Source organism: Pygocentrus nattereri, chromosome 11, assembly GCF_015220715.1.
Source record: "Pygocentrus nattereri isolate fPygNat1 chromosome 11, fPygNat1.pri, whole genome shotgun sequence".
Taxonomy (NCBI): domain Eukaryota; kingdom Metazoa; phylum Chordata; class Actinopteri; order Characiformes; family Serrasalmidae; genus Pygocentrus; species Pygocentrus nattereri.
In genome coordinates, this window is record NC_051221.1 from 15,823,699 (window position 1) to 15,839,565 (window position 15,867).

The window sequence follows — 15,867 nt, forward strand, 5'->3', positions numbered from 1 at the left end:
ATATTCAGAATCTGATAGCGTTTTAATTAGAGAGCATTCAAGCAGGTCCGCGAGGTAATTAGCTACAGGGCTCCGGTCTTTAATGAGTAAAGAAATCAGGTTAAGCTCATTTATCAGCGTGAGGAGCTACACCAGCTGATAGAAATCTAAATAGCACACATCCCTCCTAGCCAAACTGTCTTTAAACAACCAGTCATTTCTGGCCTAAATTCACTCCTGGCTGTAAGAGAAATACACACAGGAGCCAAGTTTGCACTGTTTAATCAGGTGAAGTGGACTGAGAATATATTCTCATTTACACATATGCTATGGAGGAGAGGAGGGAGATGCAGGCTATAATCTAGCTGCCAACATGAATTACTTTAATCTTCCAGCTCATGGACAGTGGTCAGATAAAGACATGAGGACACTAAAACCTGCAGTAGTTCCAAAACTGTAAGAACATACCTCAGTGCTCTGACTGGGATTTGAACCAGAAAGCCTGCAGCTACCGCTCTGAATGACTTTGTGTACCTCTCAACCACTGAATTATGCAGAAATTGCATATAATTGGTGGAATTGTCCTTTAAAATTAAAGGTGCTCTTTGCTTACCTAAAGAAATTTGAGTGAACTGAAAGGCCAAACCAAAAGCCACTACATTAGTAGGTTCTTGAATATGCAGATTGCTAGACGGTTTTTGGTTTGGCCTTTCAGTTCTAGAAGGAACCTTCAGTTGATGTAAAACCTCTGCAAAACACTTGCACATATATTATTAACCAACACAATTCCTTAAAGGACCACTCCTTCCACTGCTTTAGGTAAGCAAAGAACACCTTCAATTTTAAAGGACAACTCCACCAATTTTATGAAATTTCTGTATAATTCAGTGAATGTCATTCAGAATGCCTGTGAAATGGTTCACTCAGATTTCTTTAGAGTGGTAGTGATAAGAAGCAGGGCTCAGAATATTTACAATAGAAATATGGCCATTTTATTCACTATCCAAAATGACCAGTGAACCGACATGTGTCTTCTGAATCTTTGGGAAATATCGAGCTGTACAGCGCCCTTACATTACATTGCTGTTAGCACTTTTTTAAAAGATACATTTTAGGTCGAAAACATGTCAAAACTATTACAAAACAATGTCTCAGACATCAGGCAGCACATTCATAACCATTCCATGTACAAACTTTCTGTAAGGAAGCTTTTAGAGGCGTAAAACTCTTCAGACGTCTGGTTCCTATCAGCACCACTGACTCAGCGATATGAGCTCAGCAGAACTTATTAGGAACTAGCTAGTTAGTCCCTAGTTAAGGTTAAGACCAAATGTGGAGAAGCAGTGTTTAGATATGATGCTGCTCTTAAATGGAACCAGTTGACAGAGAGCATCAGAAAAAGCCCTGACACTGGACACTTTTACATCCAGGCTCAAAACCTTCCTATGTGTGCAGGATTTCAGCTTGAAACATTGTGTGTTTCTAAAGCTTTTCTCTGTAACAGCACTTGTTTATCCTCATTTAACGTTTAATTTGTCATTTTTATTGTAAATATTTAATCTGATTTTATTTAATTATCCTAATTTAGTTCCTGATTTGTTTTTAATTGAATGATTTTCTCTCTTAAATCTTTTGTTTTAATCACGTTTTTAATATCTATTCTCCTAAACGATTCTACTCTTTTTAAATGACTGTATTTTCTCATTTGCAAAGCACTTTGAATGACAGCAGTGCATGAAAGGTGTTATACAAATAAACAGGGGTTGCCTTTGCACAGCAGAATGGCTCTTCAGACTGATGCAGAATGTGTTGTAGATGGTTCTAACCATCTGCAGCACATTCTCCCTCAGTCTGAAGGACCATTTCATGATGCAAAGAACCCTTTAATCATACTAGGTTCTTCAAGTGTTCATGGTTCTGTATATAATCATCTGCTTTACTAAAGAACCGATAAAGGCCCATCTTTTTAAGTGTGTTCTCAGATTTAACCGCTGTATTAACTTCCATGACATTTAAAGCATGTCTGAATTAATGGGCTTTTTTCTTTACATGATTTGTGGGTGAGAGATGTATTAATCAACCTTGTGACTCTTAGGCAACATGTTCCTCTTCTCATAAAAATACCAGCCTGTGATTAAATCTTAAAAGCGCAAATCGCCTCTGTTAATTAATTCTGCAACAGGACCTTGACTCAGCAGTTGGTCAAACGCGAATAAATAAAAGACGAAATGTCAAGAATGACCTGCGGCAAATACCCAAACCTAGAGGAAAGAGAAACAGAGAGAGAGAGAAAGAGACATTGAGAGAGAGAGACTTGGCGAGTGATGTGGAAAAGCACACACCCACGTAAGACTGAGTCTTCATGTCACCACAAATGGTGCATTATCAATCAGTGCAGTGGAACACTGATGAACGTCAGAGCTGCTTGGACGAGAGAGCTTAAGAGGATCCACTGAGGCCCCTTCAAAAGAAGCTGCTTCATTTCAGCAGCCTGGTGCCAACAAACCCGACTGAGAATAAACAAGAACAAGAGTTCACTTCAGCATGCTGTAAGCCAGACGTACGTTCAGTATGAGGATCACATCCAGTCAGTCTACAAACACGCACAGATGCATTGATCTTATGCTTGAAATGTTAGAATCGCTTGTTTTTGCTTATATTCGAAATCATATTCAAAATAGTTGAAACGTTAAACTAATTAAAATGTTAAAATTGCCAAAATAAATGTCCATTTTGAGTCAGAAAAAAAGCAGAAAACTTATTTAATACACAACTGCATAGAATCTTCAACAACTACATAGAACATCAATTTGTCAGTATTTAGTGTGTCCACTCTTGACCTTTTTATTGATTTTCCTCTATTTAGTCTATTTTTTTCTCAGTGAGAGCTTCTTAACACCTACCCATCTTTTCAGACTCATAGTGTTGAGCCGTCTACTCACAGTGGAAGGATGGACAGAAACTTTTTCAGATCCAAATCAAGAGTGGAGCCTGAGTTTCCCCTCTCTCTCAAAGATAGAAGCTTTAAGTGCTGTTTATCTGATGGAGACCGTTCTGGTGTCTACCAGCTCTGGCATGGTTGATATGATGCCCAATTCCTTTAATATCTTTTATAACTTTTTAAATTCTAGTTTCAGAAAGTCTAAACTCCTCTGAAGTATCCTGGGAAGAGTTTTGAATTTGTATTTAATGTTTTTTATTTTTTTGTTTGAAATAAATAACGGGTGACTTTTGCACTGGACTGTATTTTCTTCTAGAGCCTGTATTTTCATAAAGGTGATATTATCTCAAATCTTTTTACACTCAATCAAAATGGAAATGGCAAATTACCTTACAGTAACTCACTTCATTGAATGACGCTTAGATTAGTAGTTAGCCTACACTAGCAAGCTAAAGTTAGCTATAATATAACATGCTCAGTTACCTTTTAAACATGTTGAAATCCTGAGCTGCATAACATGACAAGCCTAATGAAAGCAATGTTACACAAAACTGCAGTTACTGAAGTAAAAACACATCTAATGCCACATTTAACTGGTGTCAGAAACTGGAAATACCCACTTTCCCCACTTGTACGTTGCACTAGAACCGATGAAAAAGTTGTATTTTCCACCTTTTCCACCAATGAAAACTAAATTTGGCAGTGAATGTAAAATATATAATATATAAAGTGTGATTTTCAAAGCAAAGGTTCTGTTACAGGTGAAGAAAACTGCAGTAATCAGATTATAGAAACATTATAAGTATAGAGTGATTACCAGCCTTCCATTGAGAGATTCGACAGCAACAAACTCATCTGCATGTACACTCTCTCTTAGTTCTATTATTTGATTTTCACTTTGGTACAAACCACAAAAACGTTTTCCAACATGTTGAAGTGAGCTAAAGTTAACATTATTTAACAGTTTGTACTGCTCTAGGTCACCTGTGTGGAGCAGAAAAGTACCAAAATGTCAAAAGAAACTAAAAAATCATAAGCAGTAATGTTTGTTTCATTTTCGCAGAAATGATTTCTTACTCCACTAGTTTTCAAACAATGAGTGCCAAATCTTAATGCATGCAAACTGTCATTACTGGCTTTCTCTAAGTTTTCATGTTCTGACTCACTGTTCTCTCTGTGGGCTTCTATTAGCATTGAAAGTTAAGGGAGCATCAACCAATTATGGAAATCATTAGTCCAAGCATGACACAGCAATTATGAAGCCTTATGAGCCAGTACAGGCCTTTTAGCAGCTAGAACACAGAAGACAATTGTTTTTTTTACCATGATCTCTATTTTAATTATTCGTGATGAGTGCTCTCAGATTGAACTTTTCACTTTGGTACAAAGCACAGACAGTTAAATCACCTATTGTCTAGACTTTTGCTTCATAAGGTAGTGCAGTTATTCTGCATGCCTTGTGTTTTCATTTAATCTCATTGAAATGATTTTCCTCTTGTTTTTATTTAATTACATTACTTTAAAAAGTCAAGCAATCCAAAAGTATCGGATCACATAACTTCAATATAACAGTCCTATGGATTATGTTGTTGTTGTTGTTGTTTTCCCTTCATTTTCACCATTTCTAGCTAGGCCTCCCAAATCACACCATGCTACCAGCACTAGAAAAGTGAGGGCTAGCACATGCGTCCTTTGAGTCATATGAAACGCTGATGCATTTGCTGCTCCACTCACCCCCAGCACTGGGCTGAGTTCTGGGTCGAGTAGAGCTGCAGAAATTTCTGCTCCTCACTCAAAGCGTTCTGCAATCACTCCTCGTCCACTTCACACCAGGGATTCTGATTTTTGCTGTTTTCTCAAACATCAGAGAAACCCCACTCCACAACTGCTCCACATGATGTAGTCTCATAATGTTTATTTTATGCCTTGGTCATAAGGACAAGAAACTTTACATTTTACTTTTTGAATGATATATTTTATGGCTGTTATTAAATGAAAACTAGTTCAACATTCTGTACTATCCAGCCTTTTTTGGAAGGTATAGCATTTGAAAAATTACCCAATCCCAAGCCAGAAAAGTGCAGCGGGCAAACAAATGCACATGCTTCTTTATTATTCTTAAAGCAAGAAGGATGACATTAGACTGTATGCAGCATCTGCAGCACTTTGTTGCAATTGGTGCCATCATGAGCAAGCTGTATCAGTCCCGCTGCCGCATCACTGATGTCACACAGAGGAAGCCAAAAAAAGGTGGACAAAAAGATGGAGCTCTTGGCTCGCAAGATGGAGCAGTGTTGGAGCAATTTTGGAGCGAGAGAAAACACGACTGCTCCAACTTTCTGAAAAGCCACTCCAAGCATAATCACATGCTCTGCTCTCACTCCACAGCGCTCACGTATCCTGCATCCTACTCACCCAGAGAGGGGGCGGTCAGTTATGCTCTTTTGGACTTCCGCCCATTGACAAATGCTGTATTGTGATGTATTTCAGCTATGATTGTTTTGGCAGAGTCAAAATGGAAAGTTCAGTCATTTATGTTAATAAAATAAATACAGTTAAGATATAAGGTCACTCAAAACTAAAAGATTTTAGTCTAAAGTCCAAATCAGCTATGCAAAGTGCACTTTCCAACATTCACACTTCCTTTTTCAGCAGTTCTAGTACATCATCTAGGAATTAGCAGTACACTACACCACTGATTTTCCAGTGTGCAGTAAAAGTGGCTCATGCACCATGGGAGATACTACACGGTGCAGATGATTTTACAGCAGAGCCGCGTGAATTCATACAAGAAAACCCAGAAACCCACCTGCCCACAGCTTGGGAAAACAGCTCATATTCTAAAGGTTGATGTTCTTTGTGTTGTGTATTCTATGCATGCCTTTGAGTGCTGGCCTGCTGTGCCGATGTGTCTGGTATGAAATACAAAATAAAATAACCCTCTGTGATTTTATATATTCTCCGTACTGTTGGCTTATTGCCTTGTCACTAAGTAAGTGAATTAGACTTTGATGCAACACATGCAACTCCATGACAGACCTCATAAACAAGCTGCATTTCAGCTTTGTGTGGTAGCAGCACCACTGATCCAAACAGTTAATTGTCGGAAAATCCATTTCGGATGGCCTGGCCTGCTTTCCTTAGACTACAGGGTGAAAAAGCGGGTCTTTCTGAGAGGTGAATAGACATATGCTATTCTAATGAAATGCAGTCCAACATTCCTGGCCTGTCATAACTTCACTCAGTCGGGTCCGAACCCTCTCTTACTGCAGTAATTACTCTGGTGACACAGTGCAAGTCATTAAACAGCCATATGTCCTCTCGCTTGAAAGCGCCGCCTGTCCTCAGTGAGCACTTGGTCCTGCCAGCCACCTTTTCTTTAGGATTACCAAAGGGACTCATTCAGAATTACCAACAAAGCGCTTTTTAATTGGCCATATGCCGCAACATCTCTCAGCTAAAACTGTGACAAGCCAGATTAGCCACTAATGAAGGCAGGTGATGGTGCGCCAACAGCATGTGTCCATGAACCTGCATGACGAATGCCACTAATGCTCCATTTTGGAGGGGAAAAAAAACATCAGCTGGACCAAAAAAGACAGACATATGCACCAAAATGAGCAACAGAAATATATTAATCTCGCATTCTCTCTGAAAGCTGTAATTAGAGGGATTTCTCAGCATCTGCACCCTGTCACAGAGCTTTATCCTACATTCTCTTCCGTTTCTGTAGCACTCAGATTTTCTACGTGCCGTCAGACGTCTTGAGCACTTCTTTATTAAGAAGCTAACCAAGAGTCAGATCACTGGAGCCTTAAAAATAAAGGCTAGGCGTTTGGTGGGAGGAAAAACCTTGAATAGGTGCAGAAACTTTACTTTATGTGGCAATTCTTTAAAATTTAGAAAGGCTCTTTATGCTCGCTAATCTTTTAAAACACTTTAAAAAAATTCAGAGTGAGCTTGAAATTTTAGACATTAATAAATAAACACAAGACTTTTGGTGCTGCGCAGGTCGACAACAGTTTTAGTTGAGCTTACTCATAAAAAAGGAAAGTAAAGAGTGACTCTGGTTGCCTCCTTAGATGCTGAAATCGCTTGATAGACTTTTAAACTGGGTTTTGCAGCCCTAAAAAATACAAGTCAGTAGAAGCTCTTTTTTTACACTGAAGAACCCTTCATAAAAGGTTCCTTATCCCCTTTGATGACCAGGGTCCACTGGTGGGCCCAAAGTTTTATTACACACTTAATTGAACAATAGCTCAACCAGTCTGCAATGCAGTCCAGGTAATTCATGGATAATAAGCCTCAGTATGCAGTAGTCCTGGAATTTTATGAGGTTAATTCAGTTCCTTTATTTAAACTCAGAAATAAAGACGAGAGAACCAAAAGTGGTTCTTGTATTGCATTTCAGCAAAGCAAGAAAACACTTGATGAGTTGTTTGAAGACTTAGACAGAACCCAGTTCGTCTGAAATGAAAAGGATAAGATTAGACAGCGCTGTTCTACTGCATTGCTTTGGTTACATCACTTTATGTTTGAGTGCAGATTCCTCTTAATGTTGTGAGAGCAGGGCAATAAGTGGTGTCAAGAACAAGCTCTTCAGGGCTCCGCAGCCCCTGCAGCTATAAGTGTTTCTATATCAGTGACATCTTGGGGGGAAAAACTCTCTGGAAATATAAGGTAGGCCAAACGCTCAATTAGGCCGTGCTGATTAGTGCAGTGTGCCCTCTAGTGGTCTCTGTTGGTAGTGCTTTATTAAATGGGAGCACTCATCAGCATTGTTTCTGTCTGCTTTCCTTTCCCTGGCAGTGTTTCAGTCCTGCACCTGCCCTGTGCTGCTGTCCTGCCCTCCTGCCCTGCCACAACACTCCTGATTCAGCTCAGGAAGGATCATCAGCTGATGAGGAGGAACTGTGTTTTTTTTGTCAAAACTGCAAGTGGCCTGGATGTGGATGGTGAAAGAACAAACCCTGGGAAATCACTAAACCTTCAAAACCCTTAAACTTCAACTAACCACAACCCCCCCAAAAAATCTCAAAGCCTTCCCTCCAAACACAAAAACCTGATGTTGATGCAAAGCAATTGCAGATATATTAATAAACATGTTCCTACATAGCTTAAAACCAAGAAATAAGCCCCCAAATATCCCTGGTAACTACAAACTACTAAGATCTACCCCCCTCAAAAAACTTCAGACCCTCCGCAAGTTCCTAAGAAGCTGTTGTATATGCTCAGTTCAGTTCAACTATGCCTGAATTATACTTCAAGACATCACAGTTCATTTATCTTATGTCGACACAGGGCCAGAACAAGATGCTGTGGTGGCCCTTGGCATTCCAGCTCTAGTGTCCTCTCCCCACGAACCCACTCTTAATAACCTAAGCCTGCTTGCTGAAAAGCTCTTGGCTTCTCTCTCTCTCTGTTAGAGTTAACCCCTCAGCTGAGACCCTGCCGGCATCAGCCAGAGACGCCAACAAAAGCGTGAGAAGATCTTTACAAGATGCCAAACTGATTCTAGGATTTACTCACACAGACACCACTGCCCACCAAATCTACAGTGATGGTGCTGCTTGGATGTTGATGGCTGGACCATCAGGCTCGCTGTGATGTGTGAACAGATGTAATGTAGACTTAATGTTTCGAAAGTGTTACGAGATTAAAACCATTAAAAGCCGTGCACTTTTTGCTCAGCCAGCCAGGTCACCCGTATGTTAGGTCCAGATACTTTCAGCCTGTAAGTCCAACAACCCGTTACTTCAGTGTTTTAGCGCAGTGCTGATCCAAAGCAAACAACCCTTCAGAACCCACCCTGCTGAAAAAAGAACCGCTGGGAACAATTAACATCAAAACCTAATGTTTTCGTGTTCTAATGGGAATGGTTTCCAATAGAGACCACTAGTCTCCTCTGGAGCACCATTAGATCATATTAGGAAACCATCAAGTGCCTTTAGGATCAGCCACTGGTCGCCTGTGAAACCATTAGGATCCTTTACACGGTGATGTGAACCCATTAAAACAACCGACGCTCGTTATAAAACCAGCAGGAACAAACAGCAACTACCAAAACGACCCCCACCCCCTCTCAGAAAGACCCCAACCCCGAGACCCCCGGACTCCGACCCGCAGACTTACGGTAGAAGACGTACTCTGTGTTGCTGCTCCACGCGCCCCTCTCCGCGTCCGCGTGCCTGCTGGCCACCGCCGTGCTGCACGCGACGATGCGAAAGCCGCTTTCGGCCAGAATGTCGAAGGCGCGCTCCGCGTGCCGGAAGCGCAAGTGGCAGCGCGAGGTGTATCGCTCGCGCGCCCGGTCCGCGTCGCGGCTCTCACTCAGCGCGTCACCGAACACCTGGCGCGCGAGCCCGACCCTGCCGCACACCGAGATGCGCGGTGGCGGCGCGTCCCCTACGCGCGCGCCCTTGCACGCCACCGTCAGAAAGCCGCACGCGCCCTCGCGCGCCGTCCTCTCGCTGGCCGGAGACGCGTCGTCCGGTACGCCGCCGCCGCCGCCGTCGCCCACCTCGTCCTCCGCCGCCGCGAGGATTCCCGCGAGCTCGTGCAGGCGGAAGAACTCAGCCTCGCGGCGGAGCCTCGCGCGCTCCGGGAAGCGCTCGGGCAGCACCACGCGCCGGTCGCGCAGGTAGTCCAGCACGTAACGGAACAAGAAGCCATCCCGGTCGATGAAGCAGCGGCCGCGCGCGTCCCGCGCCACCTCGCCGGTCGCGTGGGAGAACATTTGTCCCAGCAGAGAGTCCGGAAAAGCCGTGAGGGTCGCGCGCCGCGTGTAGTACACCTGGCCGCCCACGTTCAGCTCGATGACCTCCTGAACGCCGTGAGCGGAGCCGCCACCGTCTTTGGGAGACTGATAGAGCCGGCAGGTCTCGGTCAGAGCCATGGTGACAAAGTTCAGACAAGTTCAGAGCCTCTGGAGCAGGATCTTCATCACTGGTCTTCCTCAGCTTCACCACTGACCTGCTTCCTCAGCACTGACCATCATCTTCACGAGCAGCCTTCCTCATCTTCAGCATCTGATCTTCTGATCTTCGTCAACTTCAACACCGCGCTTTGTCCGATTCGCCTCTAATCTTCATCGCTTTCACCGCTGATCACCTTCATCACCTTTAGGACTGATCTTCCTCATCCTCAGCTCTACTGATCTGCATCACCTTTATGGCTGTTCTTCACCACATTTACTGCTGACCACCACCTTTATCACTGACCATCTGTCTCCTGGTCTTCTGATCTTCACCACTATTCACCACTAATCTTCACCACTGATCAACATCACCCTTAAGATTGGTCTTCTGATCTTCTGATCTTCATCAGGCTTAAGACTGATCATCACGCTTGGCACTGACCTTCATCATCACATTTAGCTCTGATCATGTGCGTCACATTTAGGGCAGATCATCACCTCCACCATTCATCACTGATCTTCATCAACTTTAATACTGATCTCTATATTCTTCACTCCTGATCTTCTTCATCACCTTTGCTGCCTGTCTTTTTTTACCTTCATCACTGCTGCCCCTGATCTGCATCACTTCCTCCACCTGGTCCTCCTGCTCTTCAGTCTGATTGACATTTGTGCTGAGTTTTTAAAATCCTTGAGACATCGTAGATGGTCCTCCCAAAGATTGGTGCGTCCTTCTGTAACACTTTTTCAGAAGATCTATGTTCTGAGAAACAGAGAATCAGAAACGCTCACCTCTCCATTTCCATTCAACTCCTCTGTTTAAACAAAACAATTCTCCAAAGGATGCTCCCACTGATTGTGCACCAGCCAACTTCTCTCCAAATGGTTCCTTTCAGCTTGTGAGCAGTTTGGAATGTGGTTTTATCCAGGAGTGTCACATCCGTAGAGGTTCTGTGCGCAGCTCACCTCAGCAACGTTTAATCCGGCACATCTGCGCGATCCTGCCGCTCGTGTGGGCTGAGGCTGGAGCGGAGAGTCTTAAAGCGTGCAGCATGCACTGAGAGGGGTGGAATGATGCTGCTCCAGTGTGTGTGTGTGTGTGTGTGTGTGTGTGTGGAGGAGGGGGCACATTCTTTGGCAGTTGAGCCTTACATCATCTTAAAGGAAAATGACAGTGTTGGGAAACAGCAAACATGCTTGCATTAGATTACAATAAATCACTCAGTGATGGAGGCGGTGACTCAGTTTGAGTGGAAGTGCATGACTTTTTTAATTTGATTAGGACAGTAGACTTTATTGATCACCTGTTTTATAAGTCTTGAAGTCTGAGCTCTTAAAAAAAGAAAGAGGTAGAAGAACCACTTTTGCTGCCCTAAAGAACCTTTCCTTTCAGTGGATAGTTCTTTAAGCAGATATTGCTGTAAATGAGATGTGTGAGTGTGAAGGTCATTTTCAAAGTTTAAAGCACCTGCACATGATGTAAAGGTTCTACACCGCTGAACGTCAAAGTCAAGAACCACTCAGGAACCTATATTGTTAATGGCCTTTATGACTCAGAGTCCACATGACTATGGTCCAGTTCCCCAGACCCAAATTTAGCCTGGTGCTCCTTGTCGTGATGCCATAGAAAAACTACCTTTGGTTCCCTAAAGAACCTTTCCTTTCAGTGGATTGTTCTTTAAAGAAACATTGCTGTAAATGAATGCAAGTCTGAAGAATCTTTTTTAAGTTCATAGAACCTCCAGGTAATGTATATGTTCTATACCAGCTAGAGGTATTTCCTAGAACCATACATCCAAACCAAGAACAATTTAGGAACCTTTATTTCTGAGAGCCTATTTGACTCTATGCATGTATATATGACTATGATCCAGTTCTCTGGACCCAGACTAAACCTACACTCTTTAAAAAAGGTGCTCTTTGCAGTGATGCCATAGAAGAACCACTTTTGGTTCCTTAAATATCCTTTCATAGTATGATTCTTTGAAGATGCATTGCTATAAACAAGATGTATTATCTTTTGAAAATATTTAGAACCTCCACTTCATGCAAAGGTTTTACATGAGTTAGAAGGTTTTTGCTAGAACCAAACCTTCATGTTTAAGAGGCTGTATGACTCTATAAGTCTGTATGACTATTGCCCAATTTCCCAGAACCAGATGTCCAAATCTAGGTGCTACTAAAGGTTTGTTGACAATACCTTAGAACAGAGGTCCTCAACTCTAGACCTTTAATCCAGTTTCCAGTTCTGGATTTAGATTGTTTGATGTAACTGACCTGGTTACCTAATCTTATACACTCTTTAAATAATATGGTTCTTTAATGGTTCTTCAGTAAATGGAATGGTTCTATTTAGAACCTTGAGTTCTATATGGAACCTTTTTATTCTTAAGTGTTTCTTTGCATGGTGAAAGCATTGTTGAGATTTATGGAGAATGTGTTGTATATGGTTCAACATAGAACATTTTTGAAAATGGTTCTATATAGCACCAAAAGGGTTCTACTATTATTACAATGTCAAGTTTGCAACAAAGAACTCTTTTCAAAAAAGTCCTATATAGAACCCTATATAACACATTCTCCATCCACCCGAAGAACGATTTTACCATGCAAAGAACCATTCAAGCATGAAGTAGTTCTATATAGAACCCATGGTTCTGAATAGAACAATTCCCTTTACAAAAGAACCCTTGAAGAGCCATCTTTTTAAGAGTGTACACTCTTAACCAAAATGGTTCTAAACTGTTCCAAAAAGGTTCTATGACTTCTGACAATAGAAAAAACCATCATGGTGCTACATACTGTAGAACCATTTTCTAAAGTTCTGTAATTAACCATATACAGCAGTTTCTCCATCATAAGGATACGAACCGCATTCCACCATGAAAAGAACAATTTATCCATTCAAATGGTTATTTATGTTGTCATGGTTCTATATATAACCTTTGTGTTTCCTAAAGAACCCTTGAAGAACCCTCTTTTTTAAGGCTTTTTTTAAGGCTTTTTATCTCTGTTGTGCCTCCTAAGCCATATAATCTTTTACATCAGCCTGTGCTGAAGCAGTATTGCTTTTCCAAGTTCAGTTTGTGGTGATGTAAAGCTTTTAAGCCAGTGGTCTTTACACCTTTACTGGCCAGCAGAGTTTAATTCAGAACTAATCCACCACCTGATCCAGAATGTGGTGTGCTACGTTTGGGGTGGAGAGGAAATGCACTCCTTTCAGCACCACGGACAGATCCTCAAACCCCACTCCCACCTGGATCAGACGCTTGAGGAACGACAGTCTATTAGTATTTTTTCATTTTTCATTTTACTTTTTTTAAGTAGCTTATTATGCCATGTTCAGCAGGAAGTCTTTCAAACTGCATATGCTGCATCCATCTCCAAACATGGTATGATGTTTTTTTTCTATTAATGTACATTGCAGTTATACACTAAAATTTCCAAAGTATCTACACATGCCTTCTAATTAGCAAATTCAGCTGATACAGGGATTCAACTGCACGCACACAGGTTATATAATCTCCACAGAGGAGCACGGATCAATAGAATGGGAGGCTCTGGAGCAGCCGCACATGAGCCTACAGTCAAAGCTCCCCTGCAATGAGCTGTGAAGCAGTGGAGCTGTGATCTCTGGAGTGATGGAGCTGCATCCAGTACCTTTTGGATGAGTTGGAGTGATCCAGAACTAATCATCCAACATCAGTACCTGACCTCACTAATGCTATTGTGACTGAATGCAATCAAATTCTCACAGCATTGTTCCAGATTCTAGGCTGTTTGTGCATGTATTTGTCCATCTTGCTGTACTGCACATGGCACAATTTTCAATACAGAACTAGGAAAGAAATGCTAGAATAATGTTTTGACTGATTGATTGATTCATTGACTGATTGATTGATTGATTGATTGATTGGTGTTCTTCCCAAAAAGTCTCAGTGCTTCTTGAAGGAATAACTGGTACAAATCATTTTCTTAAAAGACGTCAAATACAGTAATAAAAAATAAATGCATATTACGACTCATTTATTTTTCAGGATATTTCTGAGGAGATTGGATACAAGATAATCCACTTGTATAATAAAATGGGCAGTCGTGGGCTGGTTAGGGATCTGGCCCTGTGACCGGAAGGTTGCTGGTTTGATCCCCAGTGCCGAAAATCCATGACTGAGGTGTCCTTGAGCAAGACACCTAACCCCCAACTGCTCCCTGGGTGCCATGGATAGGGCTGCCCACCACTCCAGGCAAGTGTGCGCACTGCCCCCTAGTGTGTGTGTGTGTATTCACTAGTGTGTATGTGGCATGGATGGGTTAAATGCAGAAGTGGAATTTCCCCATTGTGGGATGAAAAAGTATCATTTAAAACAGGAGTTTTTTTCCCACTGTTATTCAAGTTTGAAAATTATTGCAACATACTTAAAAGAAAAGAAAATAGGACTTCTAACAACTGTGTAAGACAGTTTGTAGACTCCAAAACTCGCATCATCATTCAAACAGTGCTTAAAACTTTCATCTTTGAGAGAGGAGAAAAAAACCAAGCCACCTTTACTGAAGAAAAGGAACAGACAGAAATAAGAAAATCTGCAAATCAAACAAAGAAGATTCTACATCCCTCAGAACAAAGAACTGACCACCCCAGATTCCAGACCTCAACATCACTGAATATGTCTGGAATTAATCGGATTGTGAGAAGCAGAAAATGCTTCTAAGACTGAACTTTGGAGGTGTGGGGAAAAATATCCCTGCAGATTTCTATGAAAAACTGATATAGGTCTCCTAAAAAGAATGGAAGCTGTAATAAAAAGTTGACACACTACAGACTGAAAAACTAGACATGATTATTAGTTGTTGAGGCATCTGCATTTTTATGCTATTGTTCTGACACAGAAAACTATAACTTCTACTTATTGGCTATGAATGTATATGAATATATGAACATATATGAATGTATATATTTGTATATATATACACACACACACACATTATATATATATATATATATATATATATATACATATATATATATATATATATATATATATATATATACACCGCTGCTGTTGGAACAAAACCTTGTATCTCCAAAATGGTAACTTTAAGATAGAAGGACTAAATACTTTTTTTTTTTTTACTTTAAATGTGAGGCAATGGAATCAGACTTTTGTCTAAGTAATTTTGGGTCATTCCTGTTGGTCCATTCATCATGAAATATATGACACACAATATAAAGGGCAACATGTACTCTCAAATCATGTCAGAAACCGAAAATTTATGAAAATGGAGATACAAGGTTTTGCTCTGATAGATAGATAGATAGATAGATAGATAGATAGATAGATAGATAGATAGATAGATAGATAGATAGATAGATAGATAGATAGATAGATAGATAGATAGATGCACATTTGGTGTCTATGAGGATTGAAGTATAGACAGAAACACAGGCTTCAAAGAAAAATTCCTTTGCGTTTTAGAAACAGTTGGCTGGGTGTGAGATCAGTAGCCTTGCGCCCCTCGGGTCTTCCTGCGCAAGCTGATGGGGGAAAAGCACAAATATTTATTTGGTGATGTGAAGCTTCTGGCACTGTGCTTTGGTGCTGATCTGCTGCCTCTGAGCTTATGGTCACGCTTACCCTGCTAATCAGGAGCACTGGGCTGAAAAGTGTTGCTAAGCACCAGCGGGGACACAGGGAGTGGGATCCACATGGCAAAGCACACTGCAGCCTCGTTTTCTCATCACAGTACACGCCGACAAACAGCGCTCGCTCTGATTGATCTTTGCAGCCCACAGCCTTACAAATTCAACTGGACGCCTGCATGTGTCCACTTAGGGCTTGCTAAAAATACACATGTCCCAGGAGACATGAATCATTTCATGTATGCTGGAGTTGATTCACATTGCCACAAAACAATTTGAATTTCATTTGCGCTCACCCTGCGAGAGCTCCTCTTTCCAGTGCTGAGATTTCATAAAACGGCCCTGTGTAAGTTGGGCATGAATTATTGAAGATGGGAATGAAACTGCCAGAGT

The 15,867-nt window shown here is 41.4% G+C and overlaps 1 protein-coding gene across 1 annotated transcript in view; it reads right to left on the reverse strand.

Annotated features, from left to right (window-relative positions):
* LOC108430978 (BTB/POZ domain-containing protein KCTD16-like) overlaps positions 1-10,910 on the reverse strand; it is a 30,760-nt gene extending 19,850 nt beyond the window's left edge. The window contains exon 1 of the mRNA XM_017703815.2: positions 9,053-10,910. Within this exon, the coding sequence (XP_017559304.1) occupies positions 9,053-9,815 (763 nt within the window). The 5' untranslated portion in view covers positions 9,816-10,910. The remainder of the gene's footprint in view (positions 1-9,052) is intronic.
* Positions 10,911-15,867: the final 4,957 nt, after the last annotated feature.